At 39.4% G+C, this 15,515-nt stretch overlaps 2 protein-coding genes across 2 annotated transcripts; both read right to left on the reverse strand.

Annotated features, from left to right (window-relative positions):
• Positions 1-1,511: 1,511 nt before the first annotated feature.
• Positions 1,512-7,158, reverse strand: LOC139664685 (leukocyte surface antigen CD53-like). The gene is made up of 8 exons (XM_071543610.1): positions 7,004-7,158; positions 5,967-6,051; positions 4,110-4,295; positions 3,337-3,411; positions 2,706-2,795; positions 2,398-2,505; positions 2,092-2,175; positions 1,512-1,959 (listed from the first exon to the last, which is right to left on the reverse strand). The coding sequence occupies exons 2-8, from the start codon at positions 6,027-6,029 to the stop codon at positions 1,888-1,890; spliced, it is 678 nt and encodes a 225-aa protein (XP_071399711.1). The 5' UTR covers positions 6,030-6,051; positions 7,004-7,158; the 3' UTR covers positions 1,512-1,887.
• Positions 7,159-7,358: 200 nt separating this feature from the next.
• LOC139664683 (leukocyte surface antigen CD53-like) lies at positions 7,359-15,512 on the reverse strand. The gene is made up of 8 exons (XM_071543606.1): positions 15,360-15,512; positions 14,506-14,605; positions 13,799-13,987; positions 13,241-13,315; positions 12,498-12,608; positions 11,887-11,994; positions 11,544-11,627; positions 7,359-9,840 (listed from the first exon to the last, which is right to left on the reverse strand). The coding sequence occupies exons 2-8, from the start codon at positions 14,566-14,568 to the stop codon at positions 9,772-9,774; spliced, it is 699 nt and encodes a 232-aa protein (XP_071399707.1). The 5' UTR covers positions 14,569-14,605; positions 15,360-15,512; the 3' UTR covers positions 7,359-9,771.
• Between the last annotated feature and the right edge of the window lie 3 nt (positions 15,513-15,515).

A 15,515-nucleotide genomic window follows, 5' to 3' on the forward strand; every position in this document is an offset into this window, starting at 1 on the left:
GCTTCTTTAAAAAAAAAATTAAAATACATCTTCGGCACAAAGTAGGTATCAAACTTGGTAGCAATGTGGTAACGTAGTTTATAGGGTTTCACTACAGTGGCATTTGTATGGTGAACAATTCAAAATACAGTAAAAGAAGGTAACTTGTGTTTGAAAGGGGGCCTGTCCTATGAGTTGTAAGTGTGTTAGAAAGAGTGTTTGAATGGCCTGAAGGCTGTTGAATGACGCATAGAAACATATCTTTTCCAAATGTGTTCCTTTTTTTTTATATAAACATTCAGCAATAGCAAAAGACAGAACGTCATGTTTTTTTTTTTTTGTCATTCCCATACTGAAAGATCAGCAGTGAACAGATCAGCAGTTACTGAAAGTCTATTGCAGACAGTAATACCGGACTAGGTTTCCTGTGAATCTCCCTGTAGTTGAGGGTTTTTTCCCAGACTTGATTCCCCTGTTAAAGAGAGGATATTGGGATCGTTTCAGCTCAGTTGAATGCAGTACCTCTTTCTCCCAAAAGAGGACAATGTTTCATCTGGTGTCTGGAGGAGGGGGGAGGGGGGGACAAGTGCCACAGTTACTGGAAATCCCCGTAAAGACGGACCTGAAATGGACTGCTAACGACACACAGAAGATAACCGTGCCGCCTCTGGAGACTAGCAGGGGCATCGCAGAGGGAGGGGGGGGGGGAACCAGAATAAAACACAACAGCTGTCTGTTTCAGAGAAGAACAGAACGAGAGAGCTGTTATCGGAGTAGGGTTCTTTTTTTTTTGTTTTTTTTGCATATCTCTAGGTGAATTGCAATAATTGTGTTTATAGTTTCTGAGGTATCAGGGGTGTTCAGTTTGCAATAAATGGTATATTCTGCTGTGTACAGTTACATTTTTTTTTTTTTTTTTTTTAAATTACAAAAAATTGTACTTGTTTCTATTTTTTGTGTGATGGTTTCAAAAAGAACAAAAATATTTTAAAATGTAAAGGAAATCTTAGTATTTTTTTAGTTTTTTTGTCTTAAAATATTGATGCAGGATTTATTCTTTAAATAAAACTGTGGAATACTTAAGAAATAACATCCGTGTTCTTTGCTGTTTTTGTTTTTTATATGTTATCCCCTTTTTATATTAGTTCTTTTCTATTTTAAAGCAGACTGAGGGAACTTTCTCTTTCACGAGTGGGTCCTAATTTTGGGAATCTAATTTCTTCGATTCTTAGGAGTCCTGAGGGTTTCCGTAGAATGCGCTTCCACGACAAAAATGGCGTCACTTCCGACGCACGTCAAACAATTGTGAAAGCGTTGGTGCTCTCGACACAAGACTAACAGTCATACCTAGCAAACTATGAGCTTAGTGGAACCGACTCATGGTTCAGCAGCACCCAAAGAGGAAGTGGTTACATTCTCAGCTCCACCACACCTATCAGTGAGCTGCAGACGGGAAACGCTGATCATCTGGGTGCCACTCCTTACACTTTACCAAGTCACGTGTACACACTGCTGTCATACTTTTTCGAATATTTTATTGATGTATTTCCAAAAAGATGTCAGTGAAAAGTTTATAGATGAATGTTAAGGATATATAATATTCTACACAAACAGTTTTCACTTCATAAGCTTCATTCCCTTGGCAAAAATGTACAATCACTTTAAAAAATAAACGCATCTAAAGAGGTTGACTTGAAACAAAGAACAAAGAAAGTGAAATGCAGTGTTGGTACGCGACCACAAGTGCTTTCATTACGAATAGCTGAGACTGAAATAGCATTCACATAGCTTAATCGCTCGCAATCTCGCCGCGGCATTAAGAGAGATATTTAAGGGACAGAACTGTACAGTAATAATAAGTAGAGTAAGTATAGACAATGGGGGGGTTGTCGAAAGAGAGAATGTGGTCTATAACTTGTAGCCGAGTCCAGATCGGCTGATGTGGCAGAAGAGAGTCATGGCGAAACACATTCCCAAGACCTGTCGAAGAACAGAAAAAAAAAAAAATTGAAGAATTGAATTCCAAAATGCTACACATCCACTCGTTACCTGATGTTACATCTTGCACCAGCCATGATATATCTCAGTATCATTTCTAATTTGAAACTTTACCTCAATGATGCAGATGACGATGACAGAAATCCCAGTGGTTAGGAAGTTCTCCTCGAACCAGGCCTTCGCTTTCTCCAAACAACCCTTTACAAGAAGAACATCCATGAGATTTCGTATGAACGCGTTGCTGAGTATTTCTTTGTATAGGTGAAAAAAAACTCTAAAGGTCGTACAGGTTTTGCTCTATTCAGTGTGAAAACTTTTCCCTTTTCCCTATGGGGATCAATAAATATGAATGCAGATTATTCAAACAAACCTTATTATTCCAAGCAGATAATCGAGTAATAGAGGTTTATTTATATCTACCATTTTCTTGTATTCGGGGTTGTGGTGGTCACATGGATCTGTCACGCAGCAAGAATCAGGCACTTCGTTTTTCCAGTCGGTGTAATTATGGATTCCACAGCAATCCAACTACAACATACAATTCAGAAAAAACACATATACTGTCATATTTCAATAGACTGAGATCAGTAGCTGTCAGTATTTCACTATAGTCTACTGTCCATATGTTTTGCAACTGTCACTTTGCACTGAATGTGGGGTTCTGTTGTCCTTCATGTGTGCATTTGTGTTACTATGCGAGTTCAAAAATATGTCTGGGATTTACTCACCGTGTTCTGAACCAGATCCCAGTCCTTGCTGATGGCTGTGGAATTTCTGTTCAAGCCGTTGAGAAGGTCTTTTTCCACCCACTTACCAATCTAAGCAATAAGAATACGATATCAGTAACTTGTCCCATCATTGCACAGTTTCACACTTAACACCCATGCACTTAGTGATGATGCATCTGACTTCATGTTTACTAGGAAACTAAACTGCAATGTGAACCACAAATTACCAAATCCAGAAAGCGGTTGGTGTCCTGCCAAGGCATTTTAGAATGACTTATGTGATAAAAAATACTTACATTTGATGTGTTATATTTGAAATTAACCAATCATTCCCTACACTTGACTACGCGTATTTCATTGTTGGTGATGTCAGAGCTGTGTCAGCCTAAAACGGGTTGTAAACTTCATTCCACAAGTTGTATTTACTATGTGAAAGCTGAGGTGAACAGTATTTCCATAGGACCTAAACGCAGCATAAAATCTTCAGCTGGGCTGGAATGGACATTCAGCAGCACTCTTTCATCAACAAAATATTCTATTATGACTCTACAGCTCTGTACAATTTCAAATGAAGACTCAGGGCCTGAGTGATGGACCATACACACACACACACACACACACACACGCCTACCATGTCCTCATTGACCAGCAGGATGCAGGCTGCAGTCAGCTCCACCAGCATCAGAATGAACAGCAGGAGGAAGAACTGTGAACAGAGATCCCACTTTATTCCACTGTAGTCTCGCACTGTGGAGAGTTTCAAATTTCCAAAAAGCTGATTTTCTTTCAAACATAGTATGTGAATATACTTAAAATGGGCCATTTTGGAAACAGGCCAACATGTTGCCGCATTCAAATGTGTGTATCATCGCTTCCCGTCGTATCTCTCATTTTTCTCCCATATTAAATTTCAAAATCTGCTCATTCGCTATATTTGTTATAAATAGTAACACAAAAAGTCTAGGCCCTATGCTATCACTGCTGTTACTGAATGATCAACAAAACACATTCCACCAAAAATGTAGTCTGTATTGCATTAGTTCAGGGACGCTTGGACCCGATATTAAATATGTAATTTTATGAATTGATTCATATTTTTCAAATAATATAACTAAATTAAAAAATGCAGATGCAGTTTTTTTTTTTGTACTATACTATTATACATGGGAAAGTCACCACAATGCAGGAAATAAGATCTCTGCATCTTAAAATGTACTGGGTGAGAGAAAACCCCAGACTTCCCACTTCTGTTTTGAAAATCTTCCTATTTTCACTCTGAGGCCTGCCAAGCATGTTTAGGGTATCATGTGGCCTTTAGGGTTAGAAGCTAGATGGTCCAATACATTCTGCACTGTGGGACCGCTTGGGGCAGGGGGGGCGGGGAGAGAGCTATGGGCCACGTACCGTCAGGAGGAGGCAGCGGTTCTCCTTCAGCGCCCCCAGGAAGCCCAGGAAGGAGACGCAGGTGATGATGATGCCGCTGATCAGCAGCGCGCTGGACATGTTGAACTGGGCCAGGCTGGGCATGAGGGAGTCCATCCTGAAGTTCAGCATGTAGATCCCGAAGCCCAGCACCGCCGTGCCGCATATCTGATGTGAGATACAGTGTGCCACGTCATCAAGTTAACGGAACACAGTGACACGGTTATTAGGGATGGGACGATACGGGATTCGCGATACGGGGTTCACGATTCAATACAACCACGATACCGTGTCATAAATAAAAGTTCAAAGTATGACTGTGCAGAATTCAGTTGATCTCTGAGCCACGAATCTTTCTAGCGATGCCATTGGCTCGCTAGAATGTAACCAACAATTTTAAAATGGCATTAGAAATAACATAATTTGGATGGAGAGCTCGTGAAATCGTGATGGTCAAGCGTCTCATTTGTGGTTATGACAGCAGAATGACATGTAATATCGTGATTCATTTTTCTGCCCCGTGATACGTATCGTCACATTTTTGTATCGCGATATATTGAATTTGGATATATATCGTCCCGTCCCTATACCAACTACATCACCACAAAAAACATTTCGAGGGCTTGGAGCCAAAGATTTTGAGATTTTGGGCGAATATGAGTTTTATATATCAATTGAAAGGTCTCAGTGAGATCTTTTCAGTGCCAAAAGGACACAACTGAAATCATGACCCACAAGTTTTTATTAAACAAAAACTGAAAGCCGTAACAGTAAAAGTAGGGTTTTGTTTGCTGCCCAAGCAAAACCTCACTTTTGACACTGAACAAGCATTGTGGGTAGAGGATTCTAACAGCACTTAGGTCAGCTCAGAATGCATGCTGACATAAGTAATGCTAGCATGGCAGCATGATCACATCATTTTTAGTATCCTATTCATATCCCAATTAATATTCTAGGTCAATATTAGATTAATGTAAATATGTTAATATTACCATGAAATACTTTGGCCTATAGATTCAAAATGTTATTTTATAATATTAGGAGTGTGAACTGGTCAAGATGAGCTCTGATAGTCAGACTGCTGGTAGCTGAAGTTCTCCCTCAGTGTTATGAGGAGTTTTACAGGTCTTTGAATGTGTCCCAGGACACATCAATAAGTGATGTGTCCTGGGACACATACAAAAATGTATTATACTAGCAAAAGAAAAAGTAGTTTCTTATGTCTATAGAGGTTTATTAAAAGTTTTTAACAGAAAAAATGTATCAATCAATCTGATATGTTCCATGTAGCCTACAATTTTAAAGGCCTTGGTGAAAGTGGCTGAGCATTACTTCAAGATAAAGATATTCATTCTAATCTTGTTTTATATTTCAGTGTTGATTGAAGTGTAATTGCTAGATTTGTATTAAAATGAATGTGTTTTACAATTGTTTACTTACATACGCCCATATTCTGCATGGCTGTATTGGGACAATGTTTGTGCCAAAAAGGCGTATTTCACTCTTTTGCCATTTTTAAAAAAGTTAACAAATATAATTCAACTTAAACCGTAGCAGTATTGTTTTTATAGTAATGCTCAATCTGATGACACAAAAAGTTAAAAGTTTAAATATTGTGTTTAGTATGTGGCAGCTGATCCAAGTTTGATCAAAATTTGTTTTGGCTCTCCTGTAAAATCTACTATAACGCACTTACGCCCCTTTGGCTCCAAGCCCTCCATTTAATCAACTTCTAGATAATTCAGTGCCTTACTCAAAGGCTCCTCCACAACACTTAGTGAGGGAGGGGAAAAGAATAATAATACGTGGTAAGTGGTATGATACTTGAGGCATACGTACAAAACATAGGAAGTTGACAACACACATGGTGTACTTCAGACACTTGAGGCAACCTTGAGCCATTGTTGAAAACCTCTTGTCAGACCTGCAGAATCAAAATGACAAAAACACGTTAGCACGTTATCGTCCAATAAGGACCAAGGTACCAGAAAATGTCCAAGGCAGAGTGTCTGAATCACATCTGTACTTCCCCCCTATTTACGGTTTTGTTTGTTGCGTGTGTGTGTGTGTGTGTGTGTGTGTGCGTGCCTCCATCTTAAGGCTGTCAAAGTGTCATAGTCACACTACGAGGAAGTGATCCTGATGCGTCTCACTTCCTGTGTTTCCTTTGCCCGAAACTGCATTTCAACGAGATTTGAAGCGTAATGCGACTAATGTAAATTATGACAAGGTCGAATGAATTTTTTCGAGTTTTGATGTTGCGCAACACTTCAAGGGGAAACCACAACTGTAGGTATATTTTGGAAATACCACAAGTTCGAAAAGTTCCCCAAAATGTAAAAGGGACCTTTTTTTGGGTAAAGGTCTTCCCCAACACATTTGACTGTTATCACCCAAATATGTTTGAGCCATTCATAGTGTCAATAAATCAAATTGTTGCTCTATAAGAACTAATGGTTAAGAATGAAAGTACTGATTTCCAAATAATTATTAGGGCCTGAGAATAATTATTCCTATTATTAATTATTTATAATATTGTTCTTGGTCGATTTTCAAGTGTTACACACTCCTAAAGCTATAGCTGCCATAATAAGATTTTTCAATAATTTCACTGAAGTTCCTCTTTTCCAATGCTTTTATCAAGGACATTTTCTTTTCTTGTTTAGAACCAGTTTTACTGCCTTGTCAATAAAAACCTACAGACATACAGAACCTACAGAAGTACAGACACACTCCGGAGACGTAACATCAACAATTGTCTGTCACGTCAGTCAGGAAACATCAGCGAAACATGATAACTTTAACACTATAACAGTTTAAAGATCGTATACAGTGTAGTCACAGGTTAGATATTGGTATAAAAGTTTAGGGCTTACCTGGTCGGGTGGATTGTCGGGTTTGCCTCTGTTTTTTTAAAAGATCGAGACAGGTTAACGCGTCTCTCGGTGAACTCTGCTGTTGCCCTCACTTCCCCTTCTCATACTGCTGCTGAGTATAAATCGCCTGGGGCTTCAGCACCCTTTCTCACTTCCTTTTTTTTTTTCTCAACACAACATGGAAAATCTATGACTGAGAAAGTGCACTGGGGGACAAACATAAATAGCACTGTAAAAAAAAAACTTAAAAAAAAGACCACGATGCATGTCTGACGCATTGCTTTTATATTTAGCCCCGATGTGAACTCTTACAATAGAGAATGAGCCCAACCACTGAAACACCAAAAGAGTCCTCAACAGTCAACACCTTTATTACACATGAGATTTTAATACAACACCAAGCAAGGATCGAGAGTAAGTGCCATAAAGTTAAGTTCTAGTCCGACCCGACAGAGGTGCATAGAGGCAGATAAAGATTTTTTTTTTTAGCAATTACAAAGTCCATCAGGTGAGAAGGTGTTCACTAAAGAGCTGGGTCTTTAGCCTTTTCTTAAAGATCGAGAGGGACTCGAATGGAGTTTGGTAACTCGTTCCACCACTGAGGAACCACAGAAGAGAAGAGTCTGGCTAGAGACTTAGGGCCTTGTTGTGGTTTTGGCTGCCGCTTTGTAGGCGAGCATCCAGGACTTGAACTTGATGCGGGCAGCGACTGGGAGCCAGTGGAGGGAGATGAACAGCGGAGTGACATCTGCTCTTTTGGGCCGGTTCTGGATCATCTGCAGAGGTTTGAGCGTACATGCCAGAAGCCCTGCCAGTAGTCAAGGCGTGCTATTATAAGTGCCTGTACCAGGAGTTGTGCCGCATGCTCAGACAGGTAGGGTCTGATCTTCCTGATGTTGTACAGGGCAAATCGACATGACCGAGCAACAGAAGTCACATGCTCCTTAAAGGTTAGTTGGTCATCAATCATGACACCCAAGTTTCTGGCAGACTTTGCAGGAATGAGCTGAGCTGATTCGAGCTGGATACTGATCTGTTGTTGTACAGAGGGACTGGCTGGGATGACAAGGAGCTCAGTCTTTGACAGGTTAAGCTGAAGGTGGCGTTCCTTCATCCAAGCCGAGATATCGGCGAGGCATGTCGATATCCGTGCCGAGACCGCGGGGTCGTCTGACGAAGAGGAAGAGCTGGGTGTCGTCAGCATATGAATGAGAAGCCATGTGAGCGGATGACTGCACCAAGTGAGGTGGTGTATATTGAAAAGAGAAGGGGTCCAAGCACTGACCCTTGAGGTACCCCTGTGGACAAGCAGTGGGATTTAGACACTTCCAATCTCCAAGACACTCTAAAGGATCTCCCTGAGAGGTCGGACTCAAACCAGCGGAGGGCAGATCCTGAGGCCAAGCTCAGAGTGTGGAGAGGAGGATTTGGTGGTTAACCGTGTCAAAGGCAGCCGATAGGTCAAGCAACATTAGAACAGAAGACTGACCGGCAGCTGTAGCTGATCGCAGTGGTTTTATGGTTCAAAATAAACAGAATAAAAGTACATTCTTTATGATATGAAGGGTAACTGTCTACATTTCAGAGAAAACCATTTTGAAATATGAGGAACTGCTACTACAGTTGGTTCTCTGTTGTTTTCTCTCATTTTGAATCAAAGGTTGGATAATCAAACTTGGATGCAGAATGTGGTGTCAAACAAGAATTACAACTCTTTCAATACTAAAGATTAAACAAAATATTCAATATTTTAGTAAATAGTTGCGATCGCATTCAGCTGAATATGTTGTTCACTTGTACATTTACTTTTACATACTCCTCCACTTTACATTACGCCACACAAAAGTAACATCTCTCCAAGGTAAAGCTTCCTATTGAGTTTAATGAAGAAATAACAAACTATTGTTTGTTTATTACCATTATCAAGTATGTCAGAAACAGGGTGGTAGTGCAGGGCTCCTTTGCTTGCTCAGGGACTTCACACAATATTCAGATGTAAATGTGTGCCACACCCTTTTGGGAGTCCCATAGAGCAAACTCCTCTATTCAAAGCCAGTTGATATCAACTGCTGAACTGAAACAACTCTGATGAGAATCTAAGCATAACCTATATATAGGATTTTGTGGCTTTGGTGCAGAGACATACTGACAACTAACATAGTAGTGCAACACACACAGTAGAAAGAGACACTGCTGGACCAACAATAGATAGTAGACTATACATATCACGCAACATTCAGTCACTAAGTGCATTCTTCATACATACTTCCTGAGGCTGAGAAGTAGCATAGAGTACAAACACTGAAGTTACACAGGGTTGTGCCATATATCAAAGACAATAAAATGCAAAAAACAATGCACAAAAAAAATTGGTCATTTCCACTTATGAGTCTTTGCAAACAGTTGGCATACATATTGTATGTATAAAGGAAATCATGGCACAGTATTTTATTGACTTTCAACCTTTTATACAGAAATATTGATAAATTAGGCCTATTGTGATTAAAGATGCAAAATAATGGTCCAGAATTCATCCCCAACACTTCAAGAGACACATAAACCCGTAAAGAAAAGACTGGGCAAGTTATTGCACTTAAAGGTCATTTTACCTTTTACTGAACTAGGGGATTCATGGCTACTAAAATCATAAAGGGTCTCTACAGAAATTCTATACATGGTAGTAAAGGGAAAGTGTAGAAGATAACCTTTTGACACATGGGAAAGTCGCTGTGGTGAAAGCATCCACTGCCGATGCCACTGGGGGTTTTTCACTTGTAACCCAGTCCACGTCGCCTGAAGTGGCAGAACAGGGGGACGGTGAAACACATACACATGAACTGCAAACAAAGGCAAAGAAATATTAAATGTAAAACTAATATCAAACAACTTTTTACATGCAAAGACAGAATAGAACAGAACAGAACAGAACAGAACAGAATAGCCAACTATGCAAATTGATAAAGAAAATGCGCAGTCCTTAAGATTCCAACTGAGTAAAGAAACTATAGTAAGACAGAAGTAACCGGGACAATTGTTATAGAGGCTTTGCAGGAGGCTTGGGCTGATATTCAATAATATCGAATATCGCGATATTTAGTGAATACCAATGTCCACACTCACAGACTCACGGACTTTCACGCGCGTTCCCGACGAGTCCGCGAGGGTTCAGGACGTCCCACTGTGAAATCGGTTAAGCGCGCGAGGGCTCACTGGCGGACTTTATGAGCCCTTTATGCAGACTTTCAGCAAGTCCGCATTTCTGTAGACTTTGCTTGAGGGAATTACCCACAGTTCATAGCGCTTGTGACGTTACTATTCGCGTATGTGGAAAATATCAGCCAATACACCCGATACAAAAGAGAAAAAAAGAAACATAATTAAGGAAAAATAACCACAAAAAAAAATTAACAAGAACTTAGAGAGAAACAGGAATGAAAGGGTGAAACTACATGCAAGATACAGGTAAAAGAGAAAACATTGCATCATTAAAACAGAATAAACAGCTCATTTGAGAAAAAAGAATGTTTTCCTAAACGTTTAAGAAGGATGTTAGATGCTGCTAATATAAGCAGCATGTAATATAGCCTTTCTTATCTGTTTATTTGTGCTCATTAAGCTTTATTAAAAGTACTGTTTGCTTTCAACATACCTCCTACTGTTTCTTTTTGTTATCTTTTTACATATTGTAATGATGTTGTGCAGGTTAACCTCTAGTAGAATGAAGAGTATTTTCTACAACCATTAGCACAGTGTAAACTTTGCAATGTTGCAAACCATATACCTAGGCCTATTTAAAATTATTCATCAACATTTTTTTTCATTTTAGCTTAATAATGCTGTTTAGCAGACAAAACTATTAGACTTTGGACTTCTTCAAGCAAGGAGAGTGATCGCATTATACTGGAGGAATGTAGACCCTCCATCACTAAAAATGTGGATGAAAGAATTGTCAAGCTGTCTTGGATTGGAGAGATTGACATACATTGCTAGAGGGAAACAAAAGGACTTCGCTAATATTTGGAATCCAATTATGGACTTTTTAAAAAATGCAAATATGGCCTGAATGAGGGAGGGAAAAGGAAAAGTGTGACAGAAGACTGCCTTCTTTTTTTTTTTTTTTTTTTATATTTCTTAATATTTCTTTCTTTCTTTCTTTCTCTGTTATTGTTATGATTCATATTATTACTATTATATGTATTATATATATATTTCACTATTTATTTGTTTTTTATTTATTTTTGACGCGTGTATGAGTGAGGATGTACGTGATGTGTTGTCTATGTTTTCAATTGTGAAATTTCAATAAACATATTGTTAAAAAAAAAAATAATGCTGTTTAGACAAAAGCGCAAACAAAGAGTAAACTACAAATTGATTACTTGACGGGAGATAGTAACGTCTGACGTCGTCAAGGCAACGCGTGATGCCACAAAGTGCCGTCCCGTTCCTCCTGTACCATTTCGAGCCCTCATGACTTCAGTTAAGTCTGTGAGGGCTCAGGACTCTGGGCATTGGGATTGGGCCAAACAGTTGAACGTACCTGTATGATAAACAGGGAAACGACGCCTGCGCCAGTGCTGAGGAAGTTTCTGGCAAACCAGTTCCCCAGTTTCACATGACATCCCTGAAAGACAAGAAAGAGTTCATATCGCTTCTGTTCATTCAACAGACGGAGCGTTTCATTCCACACCCAAAAAAAATCCACTTAGGGAAAAAAGGAATGAAAATGTTCCTGGATGTTCCTCACTCAAAACTTCAAAATGACAAAGGATTATGTGCAACTACTAACTGGAGGTTCGTCTGATCAAATGGGATCAAATGTGTGTCTATGTGGAGATGTGTTTGAGGACCCCCCTGGTTTAGATGGTGACAATATGACCCACCTCCCGCCAGTTGGTGTGCGGGACGCTGTTACAGGGGTCTTCAGCGCAGCAGGAGATGGGAACGTTCCCCTCCCAGTCGGCCTCACTGTGGACTCCGCAGCACCTGAACTGCAAAACGAGACCATGTGGTTTATTTGAAACTGAGACCGGAGGAGACTGTGGTTGTGCTGGGCAGCTCCCTCTGGTGTGAATGTGTTAAACTGTATCGATGTGACGCATTATTCTAAGAAGAGGCATAAGATTGTGAATACGAATGCGTATAAGAACAGGATTGTGGATAATATAAGAATAAAAATGGGAATAAACATGAAAGGAAATAAAGGGCAAATGAGAATGATTGTGAATAAGAATACAAAGAAGAACGTAAATAAAATGTATGTATGAAAAAATATGATTTACAGCATCATTAGGGTGTGTAAAATAATAGCGGTAGAACATATTAAGACAACTAAAAAAAATTATGAAAATATGTAAATATAGCAAAAATGAAATATATGCATGGAATAAGTGAAAAAAATATAATGATATCAAGATGAATGAATGTATAAATGAAACAGAATATGGGAATATGAAGAAAACAAATGGACGGAGCAGTCTAGTGGAGCAGTTACCAGGTACTGGACAGCGTCAAAGTCATCCCTAATGGTCTGGTTCCCATCTGGACTGGATTCCTTGTAGGTTTCCAGGCTCCGCATCAGGTCTTTCTCGACAAATGTGCCAATCTGCACAAGAGACGAGGTCAATCATCAGTGCAAATTCATATAATATTCTGGATTTGGAGACTGAAAATAAACTTTTCAAAATTGTCTTCACCCATCATAACTCAAAAGACAGGTCCGATTTTACGCCATCATGCACAAAGCATCACACAGAAATGAGTCATTACAGCCTCAAATTGCATAGAAAACTCTTGAACTGTCCCTTGCTGGTCTTTCTTTCAAAAGTTCTGGTCATACATGTCTTAAATCCAATAAATCACAATGTAAACAAAGCCATTTGTGAGCTGACAGTGTCTCAACAAGGGATTCACCCCAAAATGCAAATCCACAAAAAAAAAAAACTGATTGCTGGCATTAATGTAAAACTTATTGTAGGGCTTATTAGTGAAATTATTGGTAACATAAGACCTTTGCTTACAAAAAAAGTAATATTTTAGATGATATAACCAGTATTTTTGAAAGTCCATCAGGTAACATCAGGTAATTGTTTTCCCCCCAAATGGATATGTAGCGCTTTGGAATGAACCACTTTAATTGCAGATTGGACCTTTAAGACATACAATTATAATTTTGTATGTATTTTATATATATATATATCTATATTCAGCTATACTTTAAGACATAGATGTGTGTACCTCTCTACTGTAGACCAGGAACACACAGGCCATGGCCAGTTCCACCAACATCAGAATGAAGAGCAGGATGAAAAACTGCAATCATTGCAAATCATACAATCAGTTTCAAACAAGAATGAGTTTATAGGTTCTGCGTTTGTTTGCAATTAGAGTATGTAGTATTAAGAAGTATAGAGCAGATTTGGGTCAAATGATTCTTTGTTTTAAACTGTATGGTGGACCAGATGGGTGGGGTTTAAGACAGTTAAGATAGTGCTAAGATAGACAATCACAGAAACATATTCTAAATTGACTTTCAAATACTTTCCCATCATTGTATGGCAAACCCCATCCATCTATACAAAGGAATGGGATTGAACTCAATATATTTCAAACCTTGGTAACACTTAATATGAACTGCATTAAAAGCACATTAGAAAACCCATTAGACGTGTAGATAAACTTTCCTTACAATGTAATCATCAGACAAACATCGGAAAATTACACTGAATTTAATATCATGTCATTGACTACAGCTGTCCCATAAAGCGTGTGTGTGTGTGTATGTGACAGACTCACAGTGATGAGCATGCAGCGGTTCTCCCTCAGGCCTCCCAACACTCCCAGGTAACAGACGCAGGTCACTATAGTGCCGGTGACCACCAGGGTGTTGGCGGGGTAGATGGGCCAGAAGGAGGTGACGAGGGAGGCGTACCTGGAGTGCATCATCTGGAACTCTCCGAACGCGACCACGAACGCACCGCACAGCTGCAACACACAGCAGGGACAAGAGATATGGGTGATATGGGATATGGGAGATATGGGTTCTGATGGCCGATAGTGGAAGTATTCATAGTTTTCCCCCAGAATGTTATTCTTGTCAGGGTGGAAAAAGCCTCGGAAACAGCATTTAGACCATCATGGGACACTAGAACTCTCCAATGGAACCCAGGGTAGACCACCAGTGTCGTGTTGATCAATTCTACAACAAATATGTAATCAATCAAACTGCATCATATCCATCATATCAGAGGTGGACGACACTGACTGGACCAGATATGGCCCCATATATCTGTCTAACCCTCATTGAAGTAGACCTGATTCTACAGAAGAAAAAGATGACCCGCAAAGTCCAAAATGATTATTTAGGGTTTCATTCCAAGATGCAACATAACCATGATCTATGTTTTTATCCCATCTACTGGCTGCGTTAGGCATTACGTATTAACAAATTCCATTTTTTTTTAGTATATGGAAGCTGAAATGCGTATGGCTCTGTAACCTACCCAGCAAAGGAAGTTGAGCAATATCATCATGGTCTTCAAGCAGTTCACACAGGAGCGATTCATCCTCCCTTCCTGATGGTCTTCCTCTGGACCTGTAAGACTGAATAAGAGAAGTTAAGTGTTACAGACGTTAGATCAGGTGGCGATCTGATAGATAAACTGTAAAAAGCTGTGGAGGAAAACAAGTGAAGCGGGCGATGCTCCTGGAGGCAGAGAGTGTTGACAGGACAGCAGTGTTTGGTGTGACAACACAGGCATCAGGCACAATGGAGGCCCTTGACCTATTCAGGCCCAAGTCACATCTCAGGTTAATCATTGAGGATTAAACCTCATTGTTGCGTTTCTACTCTATATGTCTATATCTAGACAGTCGTTTCCTCAAAGCAGCTTACAGCAAAGTACAGTAGATATCCTCCTGCTGAGAACACAGAATTTTTTATTCTAATTTCCCTATTCTTGTTACTTATACACAGCCTGTTTCAAAAAGTAGGTATACAATTTTCTATAAAGTATTAATACTTACTCTATTATTCAATATTTTTTTACAGTTTCTGGGTACACTTTCTCTTTCAGGTCATGGCTGGAAATCTGACAATTGAGGAAATTTACAAAAATTCTACAGCTTTGTTTTTCGTTATAAAAAAAAAAATGCATACCTACTCTTGAAACACCCGTTCTATCGCATTTAGCTATATTTTTACAATGTTCAATGATTTCATACCACATACATTTCATTTTCTCGGTATGCTGTTATTTTACACACCCTCAAAATGCTCCAACTCACATTTTTCCTAATATCTCTTTAAACACATTTTAACTAATAATTCTAATTCATTAAATATCTCAAGACTTACCTTATCTAGGCTATGCCCAGCAGTGTTCCCACTAGTTGCTACGACAGATGCAGTAACCAGTTCTCTGGTGTTGCTCCCAAACATTCCCAGTGTTAACTAATGACAGACAGGTACGAGGAAGAGAAATAAAGAGGGAGGAGGACAGCCAACAAAGGC

This window comes from Centroberyx affinis, unplaced genomic scaffold (assembly GCF_046629955.1).
Source record: "Centroberyx affinis isolate AG114_WGS23_722 - 3 ecotype Tasmania unplaced genomic scaffold, CSIRO-AGI_Caff_v1 ptg004355l_1, whole genome shotgun sequence".
Classification (NCBI taxonomy): Eukaryota; Metazoa; Chordata; class Actinopteri; order Beryciformes; family Berycidae; genus Centroberyx; species Centroberyx affinis.